The sequence below is a fragment of the Alternaria viburni genome, assembly GCF_023758015.1.
Source record: "Alternaria viburni strain BMP 2772 chromosome Unknown scaffold_4, whole genome shotgun sequence".
Lineage (NCBI taxonomy): Eukaryota > Fungi > Ascomycota > Dothideomycetes > Pleosporales > Pleosporaceae > Alternaria > Alternaria viburni.
In genome coordinates this window covers 117,484-141,801 of record NW_026055773.1, presented here as the reverse complement: position 1 = coordinate 141,801, position 24,318 = coordinate 117,484, and the positions used below count along the sequence as shown (strand labels likewise).

Below are 24,318 nucleotides of genomic sequence, written 5' to 3'. Positions count from 1 at the left end.
TAGCTACCCTTGAGGCGACAGTCCAGCAGCAATCTGCTTCCCTCTGGCCTCGTCTAGAAGATTCGCTATATTCTTGTCGACCATTTCGAATTCTCTCTCAACGAGACCTTTGCGCTCCTTTGACCTCGGCTCAAAGACAGCAACAAATGGTTTTGGGCCAGATACAAACCCCGTTGTAAACATATCTTCCGATACCTTGATCCTTGCGCCGTCTTTAGAGCGTATATTGAACGCCCAAAGCAACCTTGCCATCGCTATTGCCAGAGAGTTTCGTGCGATGAATCGTCCAGGGCAAACTCTGCGGCCGTATCCAAAGTTGGCAGGCTGCGTCTTTTCGATCCAGCGTTCAGGCCGGAACACTTCTGGTGAGTCGAAGGTGCTAGCGTTCTGGCGCATTGCGGCGAACACGGGAACCACAACTGAGCCCTTGGGTATCAAATAACCTTTGTAGAAGTCCTCCTGAGTCGTGGCATGCGGAATCCCAGCTGGCACAATGTGTCGCCATCGAAAGTTTTCCTCTACCACAGCCTGAAGATACGGCAGATTGCTCAGATCTTCGAAGCCAGGAAGACGGTTAGTACCGACGACTTCATCGAGCTCTTTCTGCGCGGTGGCAATCCAATCTGGGTAGGCTACGCATGCCAAAATGAAAATCTGCAATTGGACTTGTGTAGTTTCGACGCCAGCATCACACAGGATACCAAGGTCCCATGCTATCTCTGTCGGAGCGAGATCTGTTGCCTCCTTTGACTTGTTGAATTCCTTGGCCCAGTTCCAGCCCTTGCGCTCAAGGGCGTCTTGCATGTTGGCCATGTGGAGATTTTCCCACATCTGGTACCACGTCTCAGCAGTTTTCTTCCATGGAGTCAATGGTGCTGGGAGGCTGTTAAGAGACGGGAAGAGATCGACTATCCACGCGCCCACCTGACCGGCAATAGTAAAGTTCTTAAGACACTCGTGACTGGTCTGAAGTTGCCATTCGTCGCCGGTGATGATGCGCATACCGAAGGTGATGGAATATACGATGCTCGCCGCAAAACGCTCAAACTCCTTGGGGAAGTCGTTTGATTGAAGAAGGTTCTTCAAGAGCTGTTTGCTCTCTAGGTCCTGGATTGCCGTGTAACAGGCTGAAGCACGCGGGCTGAGCACAGGAGCTTCTAGTCGTTGGTGCAAGAGAAAGTCACTATCGAATGGCTTGAACATTATGTGCTTGCTCTTGCACGTCAACTCTTGTGCCATGACCTTGAAATATCAGGTCGCTATTACAGCTGTCGGCAGAATTGACTTGTGACTTACCATGCGTGGCCGACTACTGTAGATCATTGCCTTCTTGTCGAGCAGATCTTTGGCCACCTCGTGGTCTCCAATCAATATCACATTCGTGCCGCCGAAATTGAGGTACACAAGAGGACCATACTGTTCCACCCATCTCTGGTATGTAACCCAGACGGCTTCTTTGGGAGCCTGGTGTAAATTGCCGAGAATGGGCAACCGAGGCGGTCCCGGAGGTAAATTCGAGTCTTGTCGTTTACGGAGCCAGAGGTACAATATTGCCAACAGACTGACAACGAATAGAACTGTTGGTGATAATGTGGCCATTGTGACTAGGTTGGAGTGGTTTGTGACCAGAAATTCGAGGCATGAGGGAAGACGCTGTTTATCCGAAGATGCGATACAAGGCGATGACGGAGCATGTTTCGAGCTTTCGGTGCCTCATCTCATGCGAGGCTTCGATACCTACCTACCTAGGTAGGTAGGTACGTCCCGCTCCCTGAAATTGAGTGGGGCGGACCACGGCCCGTCCCATGTCACAGCCAATGACAGTGCGTGGGGGCTACTGGGTTGATACGAGCGTACCCAGGTAGCGTTGTGTAGGATTGCGGCACAGCTTGAGCCATCAAATCATGAACGCTCATGAGACGCTTCTGCAGGAATTTCGGCAAGTAGGAAAGTGTGCCGCGCCAGAAGCCATACGGCACAAGCTTGGCATACCTGAACGAGCGATAGCACGCTCGAATGACCCATACCTGGTGCCCAGTATGTACAGGAGCAGTATGTGAACGATGCTCTGCCCTGTGAAGTGTCTTTTGAGTGCCATTGTGATGTATTTGAGGTTTGTCGCTGCTCCTTTCCGCCGACATGAATGATTATCGAAAAGTCCTCAATGTTGTTGGGTGGACGCTGGTCTCATTTTCATCCATCTTCGTCTTAGCGCGATCATATACACGCGCACGAATCGTGACGACGACTCTGGGCTGGGACGACTGGTGTATGATTGCGGGCCTGGTGAGTTCCACCTTAGACCTCAGTCCTACATTCGATTGCCATTGACTTACTCGAACATTAGATCTTCGCTGTAGTGTGTACATCGCTCGTAACAGCCGGCACTGCGCACGGCCTTGGACAACATGTATGGGACATCAGCGATCCAGAAGATCAGGCTGTGGCTACCATGTACGTACTGTTGGCGCCTTGCTTCTCCATTGTCAGCGCCTTCTTCACGAAAGCCTCCATCATCATCGCACTAATGAGAGTAAGTACACAGGACTATGCAATGGACGGGACTCTCAGCTCACCAGCCTAGATCCGAGGACACACGGCGCGTCTATCGCACAAGTGTATCGCGTACGCCCCTCTGGTCGTCCTACTGATCGGCTCCACACTCTCATGCTCTGTCATGATTTTCTTTTGTTCGCCCGTACAGAAGTCCTGGAAACCGCAGATTGAGGGCACATGCTTGAGCCCCGCAATGCTGGATGTTGTCGGAAAGTCGGTCTCAGGTATGTTGGAAGAATGCCAATGTCTCTGCCAGGTGCTGAAGCCCCAGTGTATAACGCGATGATGGACGTCTTTTGCGCCATCATGCCGTACTTTATCATAAGGACTTTGAACATTCCTCGAAAGGACAAGCGAAATCTTGTAATACTGATGGGTGGTAGCATTCTGTAAGGTCACCTCGCCGCACTGTTGGTGCAATTACTGACGTTGGCAGTGGCACATTCGCAACCATCATGAAGATCGTAGCAATGGGCAGCATCTCCAATGTCGCGGACATGACACACTCTTGGTCAGAGATAACGATCTGGTATCTGTGAGTGTAGTGTTATCGAACACAAGAGACCTTGACTCACTCAAGCAGGACTGAGAACAACGTCCTCATGATCGCTGGATGTTTCCCTGCCCTGCGGCCGTTCTGGCGTGTTGCGATTGGCAAATACAGCTCGTACCTCTCGTCGAACGCATCACGCAAAAATCCTCCACGAGGCGAAAACGGACAATCGACCGAAGACAAAGAGCTGCAAGTGTACACGGTGGGATCGCAGCCCAAACTAGGGAAGAAACCCAATTTGTATTCGACAACGATCCGCGTCAGTAGTGAAGAAAGGTTGTGTCCCAGATTAGACGGAAGTTCCGTGGAGACCATTGAGAGGATCCTGCACAACCATGGAGACGAGCGCTTCGAGCGCCAGGCTTGCATTGCCAGCACTCGGACAGGTGGAATATCACCCAGCGATTGCACGAAAATAACAGTCACCAGTGAGGTAGAGATCAAGTGAAAAGCGTGTCCAATCGTTCCATGCCAAAGTCCTGTGTTCGTGGCATGCCAGTAGCACCCAGCACTGTGAGTTTTGACGGATCGCGGGTAAACCCAATTCTCAAGATCCTATGGTTGTATGTGGAAGATAAGCTCGTTGTGAAAGGATATATTGACGGTGGACGGTGGGCGAAAGACCAAATCGCTTCCCAACATCAAGGCAACTCCTGCCCCGCCCTCCCGTCCATCTCGTATCTCGCCCTCTCTTGTTCCAACTCAGTGCGCCCATCGGGTGGTGCTTCGTGCGTGTAATCATGCATATCCTTCCGAGCAGCATGGGCCTGATGCATGGTTGTGTCCATGGCCGGTTTCTGCAGTGCTCTTCTCTTCTTGCGCTCGCGAAAGAAGAGCCAAGCGAGCACCGCAATGATGATTATAGCAGCAGTTGCGCCGACGCCGATGCCTGCTCCTGCGCCCGCCGATATACCACCGCTCGACGATACATCGGATTGATCTGTGGTATTGGTTGCTGTTGGAGACGGCGCGCTGGTGGGTGTAGAGGCCGCTGCACTACCGTCCGGGGACGCGGGTGTACTTTGTGAATTGGTTGAGGTTGTCGCCTCTGATACTGCGACGCCTTGTGAGGCAGTGGCCGTACCCAAGCTGGCTAGTATACCTGAGCTATCGACCTTCCACCACATTGGCGTCTTTGTCGCGTCGGAATCCTTGTCTTGTGCGTCGCTTACTTTGCCTGCAGAGTTAGGGGTACGAAGTCAGTATATGTCTCACATGCACTTCGTAGAGGCAAGACTTACCTGTCAGCGGGTTGACATAGCGCAGTTGAGATAGCCCGTCTGTGCAACAGCGATCATTCCCATAACACACGACGTTCTCTCCGCATGATATTAGTCCTATCCCTTGCCAATCTTGTTCTAGAAAGTCTTCTTAACAGTGTTCTGTATGAAGACTTAGACTGTATGGACTCACCGGGAAACAAGTCACTACAGCCCGTCCAGTTCTTGTCGGCGCAATATTGCCGGCCAATGTTTCCTGATCTTGTACACAGCAAGTTGCTGCCGCAACTTTCGCTCCATAAGCAACAATTGTTCGTGCCTTTGCCACATGAGACTAATTCATCGCTAGTCGGATTGTTAGATTGGAAAGTCTCGCCTATGAGAAGCGCACGTTAGTAGTAGACAGAAGGGCCTATGATGGCAAGACTCTTTTGGTTCCGGAAGTACGGATGCATACGCACCATCGCGTGAGTAGCAATCGGCCCAGACGCCTGCTGCCAAAGTGAAGAATATCACCCGCTGTAGAAGGCACACACGCATCGCAACGTATAAGGGAGTTAGACGACGAGGACGGCAAGGAGAAGGATGACGAAGAAAGGCGAACGGACTCGTCAGGTATTCAATTAAATAAGACAGACCGATGTGGGCAACCCGTGTCACAGCCCTACGCAGGGCGTAATTGTAAGATTCGGAATAGCGCTTAGGTTTGGCCCCCAGATCCATTTACCCACCCAAGTAGAATCGTCTAATTTGGGATTCAGCCATGCTGATCTGTGCCAACAATAAGACGATGCCGTGCCGGAAACAAAGGTGTTCCCTGAGTGTATCGCGCCACGGCACAAGAGACTCGGGTGGGATGAAGTCCCGGGTACGCAATGAGAAGTGCGCTGTTGTGGCGCATCAGAAGGGCAGATGACTGCAGATTAGCGAATTGTTGGTCCTGATCGTACAAGCTACCCAATAGAATAAGATCGTACGAGCCGCCCAATAGAATAAGACAAGTAAATGAAATGGTACCGATCGAAATCTGACGCGAGAACATACGTGATCATCCATGCGAAGCTTGAAAGAAGTCTTATCTTTCCCGACAATGTTCGTAGCCAACACTGTATAAGGCGATAGGAGACGTATGGAACTCTCGAAAGACGTGATTCAGATGCTGGAATGTATATCCCACCGCACCCGATACAAGACTGAGCATCAGCAGGGTATTATGCGAAAGGGCTTCGCATCTGTCAAAGAATAACACGAGTGGAGGATTTTCCATGCGGTTACAGTCCCAACAGAAGGCTAAGTCGGAGTTTTAGATGCTTCCGAATTATTCTGTATCAGTTGTGCAACATGTAAGACGCACAAGGAGAGAAGGAACCATGGACCAGCGGGAGCCAGTCAGCGCGTGGCTGAATAATCCGACAAACGTCATATTTCGTTTGGCCCAAGTTCCCGAACTTTCATTCACGAACCTACATACCTCGCCATTGCGACCACACCACCCTACCCACCAAACACACCATCCACACCTATACAAAAGATGGCGTCAAGCACAATCCCACGTTCTGCCATGCGCAGCCTATCCCATGCGACACCGTCTCTACGCTCCGCAACACCGCGCATCGCCACGAGATGTCTGCACCAGCAATCATCGCCCATCACAGCCTCGAGACTGCAACGTAGACCAACAGCACAGCCATGGAGCCAAAGAGTAGTAGCTCCATCAGCGACAGTCGCGCGACGGACCATGTTCATCCAAACCGAGCCAACACCCAACGCCGATGTACGCCCCCCCTCTTACTCCAACCCCACCCCATACTAACTCCCCCCAGGCCCTAAAGTTCAACCCCAACCAGCGCGTCCTCCCCGAAACAATCTCCTCTCCCTTCCTCGAGTACCTGAACCCACGCTCCACCCTCGCGCCACCGCACCCCTCCCCGCTCGCCGCGCAACTCCTCAACATCGACGGCGTAACCAGCGTCTTCTTCGGCGCCGACTACATCACCGTAACCAAAGACACATCCACGCCCTGGTCGCACGTAAAGCCTGAAGTATTCGCCCTCATCAACGAATACATGACGTCCGGCCAACCCATCGTCAACACCGTCGCCTCCAAGCCCGGCGAGCAAGGCCAAGGCGGCCAAGAAGCCGATTCACTCGCCTACGACGAGAACGACGACGAAGTCATCGGCATGATCAAAGAGCTGCTGGATACCCGCGTCCGCCCCGCGATCCAAGAAGACGGCGGCGACATTGAGTTCCGCGGCTTCAACGACGGACAAGTTATGTTGAAGCTGAGGGGCGCGTGCCGGACCTGCGATTCTAGTACTGTGACGCTCAAGAACGGGATTGAGAGCATGTTGATGCATTATATTGAGGAGGTTAAGGGGGTTCAGCAGGTGCTGGACCAGGAGGAGGAGATTGCGTTGCAGGAGTTTGCCAAGTTCGAGGAGAAGCTTCGCCAGCAGAAGGGGCCTGAGGCGACGAAGGGGACTGTGGGGAAGGGAAGTCTGGATTATGTGGAGTAGGATGGGGAAGGGGGTTGTTGAGAGAGGATTCGACATTGACCATGTGATACCAATGCATTCATTCTGCTGTTGTTTGGCTTCTGCGTCGGAATGTGTAGTGTGAAATTGCAGCCAAGTCTAGACTTTTGCAAACGGTGCGGTATATCCGTTGGTACATGCAATGGATCACTTATCCAAGTATCATGATATCACATCATAGGATTCAGTATATAAGAGTAGCGTTTCGCAAGTGAACCAAGTATACTACAGAAAAAACAACAACAAAAAGAAACAGTAAGTCATGCTATGCCAACCGATCAACGTTAAATGGGTATCCAGAACGTACCAATGCTGTTGCGTCAAAGGAAGAAACCAAAGAACGAATAGGACAACGCCACTCATATGCTCACAATATAGCGTAAAGCCATTCCACGACCGTTCGTAATCCAAATGCAACCATCTCCTCTTTCATATGCAAAACCCCTGCTTCACCTTCATCATTCATGTGTTCTGACAATGGCCGTAAATCATTGTAAATCTCAATGTAACATCCAAGTGCGTAGTTCCAAGATCGTCGTTATAATCGTCAAATGCAGTGTCGGTCGCAGGCAAAGTCGTCGTTCAATCAGATCTCGCATAAAATCATTCTTCCAAGAGCAAATTCGAAACCGCATCCAGCGCCTCGCCCATGGAGCCCCAAAAGCTACGTCGGGGAGGCGATCGGATGATAGTGATAACCTTCCGCTTGGGCGATGACGGCTCTTCGGTAATGAGAGTGTCAACGGTATCGCGTAGGAGTTTGGAGTATTCTTCGTGAATCTCTCGGGATAGGTCTTCTTCCTCGACGAGCGTCATACAGCTGTCTAGCATCCCGAACTCTTTCGCTGTGTCGTTTTTATCGTGAACCTCATCATCTTCTTGTAGCGCCTCGCTCTTTGCGCCGAAATCCGACCAGACAGATTTCGCAAGATCGTCATGATGGTAGCTCTTGTCCAGCTCCTCACGCATGGATTGGCGGACGGTCCTCATCTGCTTGCGCAAATCGTTGATGATGTCGGTTTGAATGCGGTTCAGTGTTTTGAACTCGTCCATGCGCGTCTTGAGGTCGTAGATGTACTTTTGCACGCCCGCGATGTAGTTGCCTACTTGCGAAACATAAGCTTCGTGGTGCAACGTTTTGGCTTCAAGTTGTTGTTGCTCACCCTCTGCTTGTGTGATGATGGCGAGTTCCTGACTAGAGTCGGAGAAGGGCTTGTCGTCGTGTGTCGCTTCGGTTTGGGATCCGCTGGGCGAGGAAAGGTGCGCGGTCATGGCTTCGAATTGTCCGACGATGTACTCCATTTGCTCTTCGTCGGGGTGGTGTGTCTGGATGAGGTTCTCGAAGTGCGCGATGCAGGATGAGAGCGCATTCTGTACGGGCGATGAGGATGTCTCCGAGTCGTCGTCCCATGGTGTCGGTGAGGCGGGGAGTTCGGTGTTGTTTCGACGTAATATGCGTGAGCTATCAGGAGTGTAGGGATAGCGCGGTTCGCCTTGGGTACGCGAATGCAATGAATCGTCATAATACGACCGCGTAGGCGTGTATGGCGCTGGCTCAGTAAGTCGTGAGCTGGGCTTCGGTCGCGGTCCTGTCGCAGGTGTGTTCAACCCGAAGCTATCTGTGACCCAAGAAGGATGGTCAGGCGACCGACTGGCCTCTTTCAGCCAGCGCTGTTCGGTCGCGATAGGATATCGTGGAGGAGAGGTGCCGTAGATGTTGAAGTAGTCTGCCTTGTCTTCGAGTTCCGGAGGGGTCCATGGCCGGTCTAGGGTGCGAGGAATGTCCATTGCGCTTTCGTGGCCGCGCGATGGCCACATCCTCCTCTTGGCTTCCAAAACAATGCGCGCGCAGTCCAAAGGCTCTCAAGGGTAGGAATACAGCTCCAACAGCGATGCGCTCTGGTGTTGAAGAGAGCGGACACCTGCGTAAGCGCGGGAGACGGGAGAAGGCTGGTCACCGCCTGTGACGTGCGTGCATCGCCGAGGCCTGCGGAGATCTAGTGCGCCAAGGAATCTGCTATCGATAACATTTTGTGGCCCCTCCGATTGGCCCGAGAATCATTAATTCTGGCTTCAACATACATTACGAGGACGGTATTTCACGGGCTTTTCTGTCCTACTGCTTATCAGACGCTCTATAAACACATCCTTTGTTTCCAACAAAGATGGCGGCACAGGTATGTCCCTGACTCCACACACACGGCTGGCTACAGAACTGAGCGCATGACCACTTAGCTAGGCGTTCAGCCATCGCTTGACACCATTCGAGAGGTATTGGCTGCAGCAGTCAAGTCGCCCAACCCACCGAACCTCGTGCCCGTTTTCTCCTCGATACCCGCCGAGTTCTTGACCCCGTCAAGCATATACCTGAAGATATCCGCAAAGTGAGTGTGACTCATTTCATGCGATGTGGACTGGAGGGGTTGGGTCACGTCGGAGAAACGCTGTGAGAATCGACTGTCAGAAGCGGGAGGGGTTGGATCGATTGCGCACATGCTAATCGTGGGGGTCAGATCCAAGTCAAGACTATCCTTCCTATTCGAGAGTGCTGCGACAACCGAGACCATAGGACGGTATAGCTTCATTGGCGCAGGTCGGTACTTGAACAAACTTCCGGCATACACAGCTGACAAGCTTCAGACCCTCGCAAAGTCATCAAGACCGGCCCGGGCCATGGCGAAGAAACCGATCCACTACCCCTCCTCGAAAAGGAACTCGCAAAGAGCCGCGTCGCGACCGTACCCTCGATACAACTACCTCCTATGACCGGCGGCGCGGTGGGATACGTTGGCTATGATTGCGTCAAATACTTCGAGCCCAAGACACGGCGAGATGACATGAAGGATGTGCTGGGTGTACCAGAGAGCTTCTTCATGCTCTTCGATACCCTGGTGGCTCTGGACCATTTCGCGCAGGTCGTAAAGGTCATAACGTACGTCAAGGTCCCAGACAGCATGGACGACCTAGAACAAGCGTACGAGGAAGCGAAGAGTACACTAAAGAGGTATATGACGATACTCAAGGACAAGGACATCCCGCTACCGGAACAAGGGCCTATACAGCTAGGCCATCAGTACACATCCAACATTGGCCAGGAGGGGTACGAGAACCACGTCAAGACATTGAAGAAGCACATTGGCGTTGGCGACATCATCCAGGCAGTACCTTCGCAACGGTTTGCAAGACCGACTTCATTGCACCCCTTCAACGTGTACCGGAACCTCCGCAACGTCAACCCCTCACCGTACCTCTTCTTCGTCGACTGTGACGATTTTCAGATAGTGGGGGCAAGTCCCGAGCTGCTGGTAAAAGAGGAGCAGGGTCGCATCATCACGCACCCCATTGCCGGCACAGTGAAGCGGGGCAAGACACTGCAAGAAGATGCAGCACTCGCAGACGAATTGTCCAACTCGCTCAAGGACCGGGCCGAACATGTGGGTTGCCTGACATCAAAGTGCATGCAGCGACGTTGGAAGCTTACATTGTGCTGTACAGGTTATGTTGGTCGACTTGGCTCGCAATGACGTCAATCGCGTGTGCGACCCACTTTCGACACGAGTTGACAAGCTAATGGTTGTCCAAAAGGTGAGCAGCGTTCCGTCCGAACCGTGATTACCGTGGATCATGCGATGAGCTACCGTGCGATGATATCAAGCGAGCGCTATGATATCAAACTGAGGGCTATGCTAACTGCAATCAAAACCAGTTTTCCCACGTGCAGCACCTGGTCTCGGAGGTGTCCGGGGTGCTGCGACCTGGCAAGACACGATTCGACGCGTTCCGCTCTATCTTCCCAGCTGGTAGGTAGCGCGTTGAAAAAGTTGGAAATGTCGCTAACCGGCAACAGGCACGGTGAGCGGTGCGCCCAAGGTCCGTGCTATGGAGCTCATTGCTGAGCTGGAGCGGGAAAAACGCGGTGTATATGCTGGCGCGGTGGGATACTTTGGCTACGGCAGTATTGATGGCGACAAGGAGATTGAAGGTGCCATGGACGTGAGTAGTCTTGCCTTGTTCCAGGTTGACAGGAGGCTGATTTTTGCAGACATGCATTGCGCTAAGGACCATGCTTGTCAAAGATGGCATCGCGTATCTCCAAGCAGGGGTAAGTTTAACGAATTCCCTGCTTTAGCTGCAAGACACGAGGCTAATGATTGGCTGCAGGGCGGCATAGTTTTCGACTCGGACCCCTACGATGAGTGGATGGAGACGATCAATAAGTTGGGTGAGCTTAATTATTCCTTTTGTCGTCTTCCCCGAGTCAAACGCACAGAGCTGACCGCTGTTTGGTAGGCGCGAACACGCACTGCATCACCTCAGCTGAAGAGAAGCATCTGGCCGAGCAGCAGGAGGCGGGCGAAGGGGACAGAGACGGGTCGGCGCCGAAGCTGGAGGGCGATGCAGAGGCGCGGATTACTCTTGCGGCTTGATGCTGCGGCTTGATAGACTGCGACATGCGCCACAGGTGGTATTTGCCGTAGGGTGGGTGGGTGATTGGCAGCTGTTGGCCCGGTGAAGAGCGATCTATGGGCCTGGATCTCATCCAGCCCCCCTGCACTCGTGGGGAAGCGAGATTCGTGGGTTCTTGGTAGCTTTGTGAAACGGAAATGAAAGGGCGGGTAAGCACCAAGCGGCAGCCGCTATCTCGACGTCACGACGACTGGTAGTGCTTGAATGCACACAAGATTTGATTAATTTGGTAGCCCGTCACACCAGCGCGAAGGCCGAGTGTGCGCAGCGGCGGTCGAGTTCGGGCAGGATGCTGTGTGAAAGCGTGACTGTGGAGCTGGAAGGCATGACGAAGGTGACGGAGCGGATACCACAGACGAGCGAGTCGCGACGAGAAAGCTGGTTCGACATGTGAGTTGTACATGCAGGTTCGGATATCGGCCCTGGGGTGTGGTTGGCGTGGCTACATCATAAGGTAGGAGCGCTGGACGCATTGGCCAATGGGCGCGCAGGGGACCGGTCGTGCATTCCGAGTTTCCCTGCTCTGGCGGCGATCGTGGAGTCTCTGTGCCTGGGCTTGGCTGCTGCTCCTTGCTCGCGCTAGTTCCGCTACTGACGCGCCAACCCGTCACCCAGCCCGTTGCAGCCTCCTGTTTGCGCGCAACTTCACTAACCAGCCACGGCCCAGCCCCGACTGTTTGTGTTCTTACGATATAAACCCGCTCGAGCTGCCCTCTCTTCCAATTCCTCATCCAGCATCCTCAACCTCAGCACCTCTCAACTCACCTTGACTCACCCTCACTTCGATACCTAGTATCCTACTTCTATATCCTCTTCACCAAAAAACTCTCTCCCCCACCCACAGTCAAGATGAGGTCTTACGCCGTTCTCGCTGCCACCTTCGCCGGTGCTGCTCTTGCCCAGGACATGCCCATGCCCAGCGGTGACTGCGCCGTAAGTGTCCCCACTGCCATTGACTATCTCGACCAATGCTAACAGTCGCTTAGAACCTGTGCATCAACAACATGGCCACCATTGCCCAGACCGAGTTCCAGTGCGAGAGCTCCGACATCAGCTGCTTCTGCACCCAGTCCAACTGGGCTTACGGTATCCGCGACTGCACCCGCCAGGCCTGCGACGCCGACCAGTCTGCTTCCGCCGTTCAGTGGGCCTACGCTCGCTGCGCTGGTGTCGCTGCCACTGGCTCTGGTACCCCCGCTGCTCTTCCCATCTTGACCTCAGCCGTCGCTAGTGCCACCGCTGTCCAGTCTGATGGCTCAGCTGTTACCTCTGTCATCACCTCCGTCGTCAGCGAGGCTTCCAGCGCTGCCTCCAGCGCTGCCTCTGGCCTCGAGAGCGTCACCTCTTCCCTCGCCTCTGAGGTCAGCTCTGCTATCGACTCCGCTAGCGGTGCTCTCGCTTCCGCCAGCTCAAGCATTGCCTCCGAGCTTGCTTCCATCACCGAGTCCGCCGGCAGCGCTGCTTCGTCCGCTACCGACTCCGCTGGCTCTGCACTTGCCTCTGCCACCGACGCTGCTGGCTCTGCTGCCTCTTCCGTCGCACAGGACGCTGCCCCCAAGGCCACTGCCATGCCCCTCCTCGCTGGTGCCGGTATTGCCGCATGGCTCCTGCTCTAAGCGTCTCACCTTCACATCAAAACCAAGGTCCTCGCTCGATGGAGTAATGTGTATAATGACTGGTAGCATCGGGTCGGTAATGCGAGGCGGGCTTTGGATACGTGGATGCATGGCGCAGCTTTCTCTTCTTTCCTAACGAACACTCACGCGAAGGCATAATGATAATGACGGATTCATTGTGCCTGGGCGGTCTTTTATGACTGCGATTGATACCCCGACATGGGAAATGGATGGGCCATTAGCATTGGCTCCTGTAGATAGTAACTCAATGATAATCTCTCACGACATTACTCTTTCCACCTTGACTGTGTTGATACTTACTGATCTTTTTCCTCTTTGCCCTCGTGTCACCGCCCTCGGAACAACTGTGTAGCCAACTGTGTCCTGCCGTGAAGCACTCGACATGAACACGTTGCCCAAACCCACATCGCGTTGAGCTACACAGCTCACGCCAAGCATACGTGGCACACTGTCACAGCAGCAATCGGCCCAAAGTCACGCAATGACCACAACGGCAAGTAAACAAGTCGACAAGTAAGTCAATCGCGCACCTCAAGACATGTAGTCAAAGACATGAAGTCAACTTAACCTCCAGCCTTACCCTCCACTTTTATCCTTTTCCGCCCCAGCAGATCATCAGCATCAGCCTCAGCCCTGTGGGGGCGCGTTTGCTTCTCCCACGCTCCGCGGCCCCATATATGAGGGTTTGTGCGTCTGTCGTGCTTACCATACAAGCAGCGACTTCTTTTTCTGGAAGTGCTGACGCGTATGTACCGGCCGGGTGCAAATCGTGTGTATCAGATTGCGGGTGATCAGGAGTGTTGTTGTGGGGACTAACGGGTAAGGCACGAAGCGCAGGTAGCTTGAGAGCAAGGACCATGTGTTTACTACAATAACGTTGCAGAACGTTGCGGAACGGTGGCTGTGCATAGGCGGGTTGTGGATGCGGGGACTGGGACTGGGTTTAGGTCCGCGGAAGATGGTGGTGACGGTGGTGGTGGGATGGGTAGGCTGGTGGGAGGGATGGTGCGTGGGTGGCTGGCTGGGCATGGGCGGTGGGAGCCGCGGGCTTCCGGTGGGCACGTACTCAGCATTGCGCACGAACGTGGGATTGTATTATTGCAATTTTAATGTGTAGTTGGTGTTCTAGGATCAGTATCTTTATGTAACTTTGGTTTGGTGCGATGGATAGCTGCGTTGGTCGGAGCTTCGTCGTTGCCTGGATACTTGGTTCCTGCCTTATGAGCAATACGCTCAATAGTTCCGGCCTAGAGCTGTCTGCTTTGGTTCTACCCTCGTGATGAAGCATGCTCTACTGTACTCACTTCTTTCGGTCATGTCACAACTCTTGATCTAGGCGTTGCGAATGCGCCATACCCAAGGTTTTGTTCATTGGCGATTCATTTGTTCAAGAGCCTCTGTGTTGGTAGCAGTGTACCTTAACGACGAACATCAGGCAGCGTTAAGAGGACAAACTCTGTTAATTTGTTAGCACAAATAGTAAGATGTCTTAAGACAGGTTTATTACTGCGCAGCGAAAGCGTAGTAGGAGGGACATTACCCTCTCGCTAGACTTGGCCACCTACGTTGGGGAATGAAAGAGACGAAGCGTTCATGGGTACAAACATTTCATCACCCGACTATACCCCACTAACAAGCATTGCTTCGGGACACGAATCTCAACTACTTCTACTCCCAATCTAAGGCCTGTTCTGTGCAACTCACTACTAGAGATATAATCATGTCGACCGAAACCGAGAAGAATGACGCAAAGACGGAGTCGCTACTAGACGCGTCAACGCCAACGCCTGTGGACGCCGTCATTTCTGAGCCCGAGAAAGATGCAACTGCCGATGTGCACCTTGTTGAGAAGAAGCTAGAAGGGCTCGCGGTCGGAGCAGTTACTACTGAGGTCCAAGCAGCTGAGTCCGCAGGCAATGATCCGGAATCTGCAAAGGAAGAGAAGCCGTCAATCTCGCGTAGTGACGAGCCCTCTACCTCGGGCATTCACCTCGGAGGCGGTGACATCAGATCAGACTCTACGCAGGACTCGCAAAGCGAGTACCTCTTTCGACCACCCCAAACAATATTCAGCTCATTCCGCAGCACACACCGATCCTGTTCCTACGAGCAGATGGTGTCCCGCCAACCCTCCAGACGCAAGTTCGAGAATAAGGACGATGTTCGCGATATTCACGATCGTAGCTACCGAAACATCCTAGATCCCCGGGGAGGTACACCAGAGCGCTTCATGACTATCACTGCCCAACAACTATATGGTTCCAATCCACCAAGTCTGGAGGAACTACGTGTTGGCGATTATGCTCTTGGCCTCATTAGACCCTTATCGTTAGGTGGTACACCAAAGCAGTCATCGACGGCCGATACTCCACGTCCTATCAACGATGACGAGCTAGTCGATGGAAAGCCAGCACCGCCTACAGATTGCGGCTGATTCGGTAGTAAATTGCCTGCTGCTTCCTCACCTAATCCATGGGGAAAGCCAGCAGCTTCGTCACAGTCTAGCTTGCCCAAAATTGCGAAGGAGTTAGCTGGTGAACTGACGGCTGAGCCAACCAGCTCGACGAGTGTCTTTGGCAATACATTCATTCCATCGCCAGCGACGAGCGAAAATGCAGACTTGGGAACACGTTCAGGCATAGGCAAGGTCTGGCAGAGACAGTGCAATCTTTGCCCCACTGTTCGTAACTTCCATTCTGCCGACGATCGTCTGGCTGCAAGTGACCTATGCGAAGGGTGTGAGACAAAGAGGAAAACTTCATGTTAGCTCTGCAGCAACAGTGACCCGCAAGATGAAGTAAATCTTAGGTAGATTTCTGAGGAGTAGAATTGGCGGGTCTGGTAGCACAGTGAGAACGATGGTGTATGGTGGGGGTTTCGCGGCTTCAAGCGACACGTTGTTGAGAGAATGAGTATTGAACCGATTTGATGAGACCAAAAAAAGAACTGAATTGCATCGCGGGCCTGTTCGGCACTCCGCGTCATCTATATACCCAAACGCCCAGAACAAAGGAAACTCGTTAATCCAGCAGACCAACCGCTGGTCTACCACTTCAACTTCTTGTCCTTGCCGATGAACTCATCAATGATATCCAAGTAGTACTCCTTGAGGTCCTCGACCTTAGGCACCTCATCGCTCTTGCTGTAGAGGTCGTACGGGTTGAACGCCTTAACAGCATCCAGCATGCGCTCGTCCTTGCCATTCATCATCCACTTGTACGCACCACCCGTGTGCCACGGGTAGAAAGAGTGGTACCTGATCATCGCAAGACCCTCATCAGGGATACTGCTCTGCTCCTTCATGATATGGTAGAGGTACTCGTCGTGGCCCCAGCTCAACATGACATTATCCATGCCGCAGCCAGGCGTGTAGATGCCGTGCTCGGTGCTGTAGATGTCGTCCTTGTAGTCTGGGTTGTTCTTGAAGGTGTCCGGGTAGATGATCTTGGGGGAGTAGGCGCAGCCGACGGGGAATGTGTCGCCGACTACGTCCCATTGGCCCTGCGCGTCGAAGAAGAAGAGGAGCTTGCCGAGGTCGTGGATCAGGCCCACGAGTTGGAACCAGCGTGGCTTGCCGTCGCGGCGGATGGCTTCGGCGGATTGGAGGAGGTGCTCGATTTGCGAGAGCGAGGTGTCGGGGTCGGATTCGTCGATGAGCGTGTTGAGCTTCTCCATGGCTTCCCAGATGGTCATCTCGGCGCGGATCTTGCCGTGGAAGGCGTTGCGCGCTTTGAGGTTGTAGGCCACGGTTTGCTTCTCGTGTTGCTCGCGGTAGAAGTTCTTGACGCGGTCGCATGCTTCTTCGTATTGGCGAAATTGGGTCTTGTCCTTCTCGGCATCGAACTCGGATTGCTCGTAGATGTCCTTTTCCTTTTGGGTTGCGGTGCCGTTCTTGACCTTCATGGCGGCCTTGAGCACGTTGACGTCGTCGATGGCGTCGGAAGTCGCCTCGAGGGCAAGACCATCGCGGTGGTCGTTGAAGTTCTCAGCCACGTTGGGCGTCTCGAAGATGGCGCCGGGTGCCATGGTGTGAAAGGTAGTTGATAACGAAGAGGGGTATCTTAGAAGTATGCAGAGTACAACGAAGCGCTAGGCTATGATATGATGTTTGAAGAGGTAGATGAAGATTGAAGTTGTGTGATAGATGTCTGAATACCGACAAGACGAGAGGAGTACTTATCCTTTCCGTACCTCGATACGACGCAGCATGGTATTGCCAGAACTAGCAAACATCATCACTTCCGAAGTAAGCCCAGCCTGAATTCCTGGAGTCAGATTTCTCATCGTCTCCATCTTTGAGATCCACTCGTGGAGGTCACTCCGCACTACGTAGGGCCGTCGTAGGCTCGAACAAAGATAAGTCTGCACCATGAGGCAATTCTCCCCGTTTTGGGAATCTGCCGTTGAGCAATCGGAGCGAGATCTGGGGTTCTGGAAAGGCGGCTAAGGGTCCAGTTTGGCATTCCGCCCTTAGTGGTTGGTTAGTTGCGTTAGATCTGCCGTGGTTCGGTGGGCATGCATCATGCGCGTCTCTATGGGGTTGGAGGGTGCAACTTTCGCCGCTCGTGTCTCGGAACGGCAATTCTCGCCGCCCCAACACCCGATGGATTTTTCACCTCGTCGTGAACACTCGGAAGGCTGCAGTAGCCCGGAAAACGTGCTGCACTATGACGCCCCAGCTGGCTCCAACTCCAGCCCCTCCAAGCACGTGACGCTCGGTGCCACCTTCCCCGACCAACCCCACGAACACGTTGGCTTTCCTGGGCGTCGTCTCCTGCGAAAATTTCGCGTGAGGCTGAAGCGCGTCGAGCGCGTATCAGAAGCCTCCCCGGACCGAAGCTACGCCGGCGGGGGACGCATGGCGGGGCAGCATCGGTCCTCGGAATGAATTATAGAGTCAATCACGGTTGACGCATGTCCTGAGCCATGCCGGAAGCGTAACATTCAGCCACAATATGGAAGCTTCCAAGCAATGCGAGCAAGCCTGCCCCTGGCCTGGCCAGCAACACCCCACTGCTACTAATACCTAAGTAAAGCCGGAGTCGCGATGAATCCCGCCCTCTCCAAGTTTATGCTCAAGAGTACACCCAAGAGTATCCTCAACCCACAGCCCGAGATGAATACCGCTATCCCTCTCAACACTGGCGCGACCATCCCCGCCCTGGGTTTGGGAACGTGGCAGTCTGCGCCTGGCGAGGTCAAGAAAGCTGTTGTCCACGCCATTGAGAGTGGTTACAGACACATTGACTGCGCCTTCTGCTACCAAAACGAGGATGAAGTCGGCGAGGCGCTTCAGGACGTTATCTCGCGCGGAATCGTGAAGAGAGAGGACTTGTTCATTACCAGCAAGCTCTGGTGCACATTCCACACTCGCGCTGAGGAGGGTCTGCAAAAGAGCTTGGACATGCTCAAGACACCTTATGTGGATCTCTACCTCATGCACTGGCCTGTTCCCATGAACCCCAAGGGTAAATCTGATGTCTTCAGATAAGACGGAAACAAGACTAACAAATACGCAGGCAACCACCCCCTCTTCCCCAAGCACGAGGACGGCTCGCGAGACATCGACACCTCCATCACCCACCAAGACACATGGAAGAACCTCGAGAAGTTGATCCAATCACACCCTGACAAGGTCAAGGCCATCGGTGTCGCCAACTACTCCGTCAAGTACATGGAGAAGCTTCTGAAAATCGCTACCATCGTCCCCGCCGTCAACCAGATCGAGAACCACCCACTGTGCCCACAACAAGAAGTCGTCGACTTCTGCAAGGAGAAGGGCATCCACATCACAGCCTACAGTCCGCTCGGAAGCACAGGCTCACCTCTCTTCAAGGACGAGGGCGTCAACGAAGTCGCAAAGAAGCACAGCGTCGGCCCTGCCGTTGTACTACTGAGCTACCACCGTAAGTTCCACCCACCCAATTCCTCACACCCATCATACTGACTCATCTCAAGTCGCCCGCAACTCCTCCGTCCTCGCAAAGTCCGTCACCCCATCCCGCATCGACGAGAACAAGAAGCTCATCTCCCTTGATGACGAGGATATGCAGAAGCTGGAGAAGATTCACAAGGAAAAGGGTATCACCCGCTATGTATACCCGCCGTTTGGCGTCAACGCTGGGTTCCCGGATAAGCCCGAGGGCATGGATCTCAGCGGACCTTGACTGTTTGGGGCAAGCAAGTTGTAGGTTGTGCATGTAGGATAGGAACAAAAATCTATACCCAACAAGACATTGGAATTTGCATCGCTCTCAAGAAACACCACGTGAATAAGACGTTTTTAGGGTATTCTAATGCCTTGAGATCATTCGTGTGACGAGATGGAAAGTCAAGTCAACAAATCCCTTGATCCAAGACTAAGTTTTTTTGTCCATGCAAGTTACTCAAGAAAACATGCCGTTAAAACCTGTCCATCCATCCACTCCCACCAACCTATCTACCAACCTACCTACCCATCCAACCCCCATCAACAGTAAGCACCTCCCCACTAACATACGCACTCGCCGCGCTCCCCAAAAACACCACCGCGCCCTTGAAATCCTCCGGACTCCCCCACCTCCCCGCCGGAATACGACTCAGAATACTCTCCGCCCTCTTCTCATCCTTAATCAACGCCTCATTCATATCCGTCGCAATATACCCGGGCGCAATCGCATTAACACTAACCCCCTTGCCCGCCCACTCATTCGACAGCGCCTTGGTAAGCTGACCCACACCCCCTTTACTCGCCGCATACGCCGGCACCGTAATCCCGCCTTGGAAGGTTAGCAGGGAAGCAACGTTTATGATGCTTCCGCGGCGGCCCAAGGGCAGGTCCGCGGGCTGAGATAGCATGTGTGCGCCTACGTCGCGGCAGAGTTGGAAGACGGAGGTGAGGTTTACTTGCAGGACGGCGTCCCAGTCTTCGTCGGGGAATTGGTGCGCGGGGTGTCGCTTTTGGATGCCGCCGCAGTTTAGCAGAATGTGGATTCTGTGGCCGTCGGCTAGGATGGTGGGGATCAGGGCGGTGATGGAGGACTTGGAGGAGAGGTCCGCGGTGTAGATTGTGGCTTTGCGGCCGAGGGATTCGATCTTTTGTTTCGTGGTTTGGTTGCTGGTGTCGCGCTGGGGGGATGGTTGTTAGTGGAGAGGGGATGAGGAGAGAGGGGGGAGGGCGTACTTGGACGAGGAGGATGTCTGCTCCTGCTTCTGCGAGCGCGAGAGCCATGGATTGACCGATTCCTCGTGTTCCGCCTGTTACGAGGGCGGTTTGGCCCTCGAGCGAGAAGAGCTGCTGTACGGATGCCATGTTGCTGTGTTGGTAGGCGCGGTTCGGAATGCTGCTGGAGAAGAACTAGAGCTGAGATAACGAGCAAAAGGTTATTTGGTGGTCTAAAAAGACAAGCAACTTGAACAAACAACTTCAGGAGTCTAGCAAAAGGCAACCAAGAAGTTTGGAAGCCTGCGGCAGAAGTCGACGGCTTTTCCTGCAGCGCGATGTTGGGGCAGCTCGGAACTGCCTCGGAAAGCCAACCCCACCACCCCAAACGAAGCGTCGGCATCTGATGTCCCGCCATTTCAAACGCCGAAGGTGGAATTTGTCTCCATCTGTTGCTGTACTATGAGGCAAGGCGCGCCGAGTGTCTGGCGCGTGATAGCTTCCCATGCTTTGCGAGATGAACTGATGCTCCAGCAACCTTCTCCCTCACTTCACAGCTTCAACCGTGCATTGCCGTTGAGCTGAACGTTACTATACCACGCGTGTTAAGCTTCACTTGTACATTCACACTTCCGAGTGCACTACGAACCACGACAATATGTCTTCAGAGACCAAACCAGACGTTGCCCAGGGCGCGAGGAACATCCGCGCCTCAGTACTTCACGGAGCAAAGGATCTGAGAATCGTATGCCACACATAGAAGTCCCCCAGACCTGCAGACACTAACATGAAGCCAGGAAAACCGCACTCTCTTCCCACCGTCCCCAACAGAGCTTCAAATCAGCGTCCGCAGCACCGGTCTCTGTGGTTCAGATCTCCATTACTACAGACACTACCGCAATGGCGACATCATCGTGCGCGAGCCCATGTCGCTGGGCCACGAATCGGCTGGTGTGGTTGTAGACGTAGGTTCAGAGGTGTCGGGTTTCAAAGTCGGAGATAAGGTCGCGCTGGAAGTTGGACAGCCGTGCGAGAACTGTGAGAGGTGTAAAGAGGGGCGGTATAACATCTGCAAAGGCATGAAGTTCCGGAGTAGTGCAAAGGCGTTTCCGCATGCTCAGGGTACGCTACAAGATCGGATCAATCACCCGGCTGCCTGGTGTCATAAGTGAGTCTCGTTTCCAACGTGGTTGTTAATAGTGCTAACGATGAACAGGCTACCAGAGGATATGTCGCTGGATCTAGGAGCCCTCCTCGAGCCTCTCAGCGTCGCCATCCAAGCATCGAAACGCGCACAACTAGCACCGGGTTCAACTGTGTTGGTTTTCGGGGCCGGAGCTGTGGGCCTACTTGTGGCAGCCATGGCGAAGATATCAGGTGCTGGCACCGTGGTGATAGCAGACATTGACGCTGGGCGAGTGCAATTCGCCGTCGACAATAAGTTTGCGCACCACAGCTACACAGTGCCTATGAAGCGTGGAAGCACAATAGAAGAGCAGCTGGATATCGCGAAGGAGGTAGCTGCCGAGGTCGGAAAGCTGTCCAAGGAGAGTGGTGGTGAGATTGGTGAGGTAGATGCCGTATTCGAGTGCACCGGCGTACCATCCTGCGTTCAAGCATCGATATATGTAAGTTCGCCCGGCGTAGTTGAGTCGACAGAATACTAACAGTTCCAGGCAACACGACCCGGCGGCAAGGTTTTGCTCATCGGCATGGGCACGCCCATTCAAACACTACCAATCTCCGCAGCTGCACTCCGCGAGGTCGATATCCTTGGTGTGTTCAGATATGCGAACACGTACCCCACTGGTATCGAAGTAGTGTCAAAGACAGGCGATGACTACCCTGCCTTTGCCAAGCTGGTAACACACACCTACAAGGGCTTGGAGTCGGCAGTTGAGGCATTCGAGATGGCCGGAAAGACCAAAGACGATAGCGGCAAGCTGGTCATCAAGGTTGTGCTTGAGACTGGTGAGGAAGAGAAGTCGAATCTCTGAAGCAGTCAGTAAAAGTTGGTGTTCATAGGTGTAGAACGATGTAGCAATAGAGCGATGCAGTTGCGATCTCGATCTTGTTCGACGGACAACAGAAATCCGGTCCTATCTTTCCCTCTCAGCACTCATTCTGGTGTTGGTAAACAAGTGACGTATGCGGGGAAGCACGGCGGTATTCCAGCCTCAAGCATGTGAACTGTCGCTAACCCTCTCCTTCTTTCACCCACGCACCACGGCCCCAGCCTTCCCCATCATCGCCATCCGTCTCCACAACGCGAAATCTTCGCATCATAACCCCAGAATTAGTGAACGACCTCCCATCGCAAACCGGCCTTTTTGCGCGGAGTAATTTCGCCCTACCCGATCAAAAGAGGAGATTTTCCCCATTCGCTCAACTCCGCCTTTTGTGCCTGGGCGCGACGCGACTCCACTCGACGCGTTCCCCACACTTTCCGTCAACACAAGATGCATTTCTCCACAGCGCTTTCGCGTTCCGCATCTGCCATCGACGTAATGCCCGTGCCGATGATCCGGTCCAGACGTGGCATGTGCGGCTCAGCGTAGAGAAGTTCGCCGCATAACCTGGGCCTTGTACCGGGGGGAAAGAATGACGGGTGGCTTCAAGATGCAGTGATGGATATTGATTTACGCGGATGGTAGGCAGGACGAAACTCGGCGACTGGATATGGAGGAGCAGCTGCTTTTGCGTCTTTGAGCCTAGTTTGGACCCTGAGAGGAGCTTTGACCAAGGTAGGATTCTGGGGGGATTGAAAGTCGGTGTATTCCCGTAGGTGCTCAGTCGAGCATATATCTCCTCGCTCTTACTGTAGAGCTCCTCCGAATCTTATCCCTCTCAATCTCATTCCTCCTTCCTCCCTCACACGTCCTCACAATGGCACCCGCGATCCGCAGACTCCGTATTGCCGTCGCAGGCCTCGGCCGCATGGGCGCTCGCCATGCCAACCACTTCCTCCACCGCACACCCAAGGCTGAACTCGTAGCCGCATTCACACCCGCTGAGAACGAAATCGCTTGGGCGAAGGAGAATCTCGAGCCATGGGGCGTCAAGATCTACACCGACTACGACGAGATGCTGAAGCACGAGGGTCTCGAGGCTGTCTGTGTAGCTACCGTTACCACAGTGCACGCCGAGCAGACAATCAAGGCGATTGAAGCTGGCAAGCACGTGTTGTGTGAAAAGCCGCTCAGCACAAAGTTGGACGTGGTATGTATCTTGTCCGTCCCGCATCCTGAGGGTCTATAACTAATCGTACTATCTAGGTCCACCAAGTCCTCGACACCGCAAAGCGCAACCCACACGTCAAAGTCATGTGTGGTTTCTCCCGCCGCTTCGACTCCTCCTACCTCAACGCGTACAACATGACCCTGAACGGCGACATCGGACGGCCCACGATCCTGCGCTCACAAACCTGCGACAAGTAAGCAACGCCTCCATTTCCCACAAGCACACACACAACACCCACTAACCCGTCCACCCCCACAGATACGACCCCTCGGGTTTCTTCGTCGCCTACGCCGAGTTCTCAGGCGGCATATTCGTCGACTGCAACATCCACGACATCGACCTCGCGCTATGGTACTTCTCCGCCGAAACACGCGGCCGCACCCTCCCCCTCGTAAAATCCGTCATGGCCGTCGGCGTCACGGCCCTCGAACCCGACCTAGCCAAACACGGCGACGTCGACAACGGCGTCGGCGTCGTAGAATTCCACTCCGGGCAAATCGCCTACTTCTACAGCTCGCGCATGAACGCCCCTGGCCAGCACGACATGACGGAGATCATCGGCACAAAGGGCAAGTTGGCTGTCAATTCGAACCCCATGACGGGCTTGCTGGAGAGCCATATGAGCAATGGGATTAATAGGGAGATTCCGCAGAATTATTATGAGCGGTTTGAACAGGCGTTTGTGGAGGAGGCGAGGCAGTTTACGGATGCGGTGCTTGAGGGGGGTGAGGTGCCGGTGGATTTGCAGAGTAGCATGGAGGCGGTTAAGATTGGGGTTGCGTTGCAGGATAGTTTGAGGAGTGGGAGGAAGATCTTTTTTGATCAGCAGGGTAATCGCGTTGATGATGCGAGGGCGAAGTTGTAGGTGGGGCTGATGAGTTGCTGCGAGTCTTGGTCAAGTAGATGGATGTAATTTCAGATCAAAAGTGTGATCATTAGGTCTTGTGATAAAGATTCAGTTCATAAT

At 53.6% G+C, this 24,318-nt stretch overlaps 12 protein-coding genes across 12 annotated transcripts; 8 read left to right on the top strand and 4 right to left on the bottom strand.

Annotated features, from left to right (window-relative positions):
* Positions 1-3: 3 nt before the first annotated feature.
* J4E79_002305 (uncharacterized protein) lies at positions 4-1,599 on the bottom strand (the record flags this gene model as incomplete). The annotated part of the gene is made up of 2 exons (XM_049351205.1): positions 4-1,242; positions 1,297-1,599. 2 exons carry the CDS (start codon positions 1,597-1,599, stop codon positions 4-6), a joined length of 1,542 nt encoding a protein of 513 aa, XP_049213843.1.
* Positions 1,600-2,039: 440 nt separating this feature from the next.
* Positions 2,040-3,557, top strand: J4E79_002304 (uncharacterized protein; the record flags this gene model as incomplete). Its single annotated transcript, XM_049351204.1, has 6 exons — positions 2,040-2,052; positions 2,382-2,533; positions 2,585-2,780; positions 2,828-2,945; positions 2,993-3,091; positions 3,140-3,557. The coding sequence occupies 6 exons, from the start codon at positions 2,040-2,042 to the stop codon at positions 3,555-3,557; spliced, it is 996 nt and encodes a 331-aa protein (XP_049213842.1).
* A 2,303-nt stretch (positions 3,558-5,860) lies between these two features.
* Positions 5,861-6,848, top strand: J4E79_002303 (uncharacterized protein; the record flags this gene model as incomplete). Its single annotated transcript, XM_049351203.1, has 2 exons — positions 5,861-6,103; positions 6,153-6,848. The coding sequence occupies 2 exons, from the start codon at positions 5,861-5,863 to the stop codon at positions 6,846-6,848; spliced, it is 939 nt and encodes a 312-aa protein (XP_049213841.1).
* Positions 6,849-7,469: 621 nt separating this feature from the next.
* J4E79_002302 (uncharacterized protein) lies at positions 7,470-8,654 on the bottom strand (the record flags this gene model as incomplete). The annotated part of the gene is made up of 1 exon (XM_049351202.1): positions 7,470-8,654. One exon carries the CDS (start codon positions 8,652-8,654, stop codon positions 7,470-7,472), a length of 1,185 nt encoding a protein of 394 aa, XP_049213840.1.
* A 377-nt stretch (positions 8,655-9,031) lies between these two features.
* TRP2 (anthranilate synthase component 1) lies at positions 9,032-11,293 on the top strand (the record flags this gene model as incomplete). The annotated part of the gene is made up of 10 exons (XM_049351201.1): positions 9,032-9,043; positions 9,102-9,250; positions 9,380-9,459; positions 9,507-10,300; positions 10,362-10,451; positions 10,573-10,666; positions 10,714-10,859; positions 10,909-10,968; positions 11,028-11,088; positions 11,157-11,293. 10 exons carry the CDS (start codon positions 9,032-9,034, stop codon positions 11,291-11,293), a joined length of 1,623 nt encoding a protein of 540 aa, XP_049213839.1.
* An 889-nt stretch (positions 11,294-12,182) lies between these two features.
* J4E79_002300 (uncharacterized protein) lies at positions 12,183-12,949 on the top strand (the record flags this gene model as incomplete). Its single annotated transcript, XM_049351200.1, has 2 exons — positions 12,183-12,266; positions 12,320-12,949. The coding sequence occupies 2 exons, from the start codon at positions 12,183-12,185 to the stop codon at positions 12,947-12,949; spliced, it is 714 nt and encodes a 237-aa protein (XP_049213838.1).
* Positions 12,950-14,690: 1,741 nt separating this feature from the next.
* Positions 14,691-15,404, top strand: J4E79_002299 (uncharacterized protein; the record flags this gene model as incomplete). The annotated part of the gene is made up of 1 exon (XM_049351199.1): positions 14,691-15,404. The coding sequence occupies one exon, from the start codon at positions 14,691-14,693 to the stop codon at positions 15,402-15,404; it is 714 nt and encodes a 237-aa protein (XP_049213837.1).
* A 611-nt stretch (positions 15,405-16,015) lies between these two features.
* J4E79_002298 (uncharacterized protein) lies at positions 16,016-16,996 on the bottom strand (the record flags this gene model as incomplete). The annotated part of the gene is made up of 1 exon (XM_049351198.1): positions 16,016-16,996. The coding sequence occupies one exon, from the start codon at positions 16,994-16,996 to the stop codon at positions 16,016-16,018; it is 981 nt and encodes a 326-aa protein (XP_049213836.1).
* A 1,021-nt stretch (positions 16,997-18,017) lies between these two features.
* J4E79_002297 (uncharacterized protein) lies at positions 18,018-19,137 on the top strand (the record flags this gene model as incomplete). Its single annotated transcript, XM_049351197.1, has 3 exons — positions 18,018-18,438; positions 18,490-18,876; positions 18,929-19,137. The coding sequence occupies 3 exons, from the start codon at positions 18,018-18,020 to the stop codon at positions 19,135-19,137; spliced, it is 1,017 nt and encodes a 338-aa protein (XP_049213835.1).
* Positions 19,138-19,417: 280 nt separating this feature from the next.
* Positions 19,418-20,261, bottom strand: J4E79_002296 (uncharacterized protein; the record flags this gene model as incomplete). The annotated part of the gene is made up of 2 exons (XM_049351196.1): positions 19,418-20,077; positions 20,133-20,261. The coding sequence occupies 2 exons, from the start codon at positions 20,259-20,261 to the stop codon at positions 19,418-19,420; spliced, it is 789 nt and encodes a 262-aa protein (XP_049213834.1).
* A 508-nt stretch (positions 20,262-20,769) lies between these two features.
* On the top strand, positions 20,770-22,108 carry J4E79_002295 (uncharacterized protein; the record flags this gene model as incomplete). The annotated part of the gene is made up of 4 exons (XM_049351195.1): positions 20,770-20,856; positions 20,909-21,279; positions 21,328-21,739; positions 21,788-22,108. 4 exons carry the CDS (start codon positions 20,770-20,772, stop codon positions 22,106-22,108), a joined length of 1,191 nt encoding a protein of 396 aa, XP_049213833.1.
* An 889-nt stretch (positions 22,109-22,997) lies between these two features.
* Positions 22,998-24,216, top strand: J4E79_002294 (uncharacterized protein; the record flags this gene model as incomplete). The annotated part of the gene is made up of 3 exons (XM_049351194.1): positions 22,998-23,330; positions 23,387-23,544; positions 23,610-24,216. 3 exons carry the CDS (start codon positions 22,998-23,000, stop codon positions 24,214-24,216), a joined length of 1,098 nt encoding a protein of 365 aa, XP_049213832.1.
* Positions 24,217-24,318: the final 102 nt, after the last annotated feature.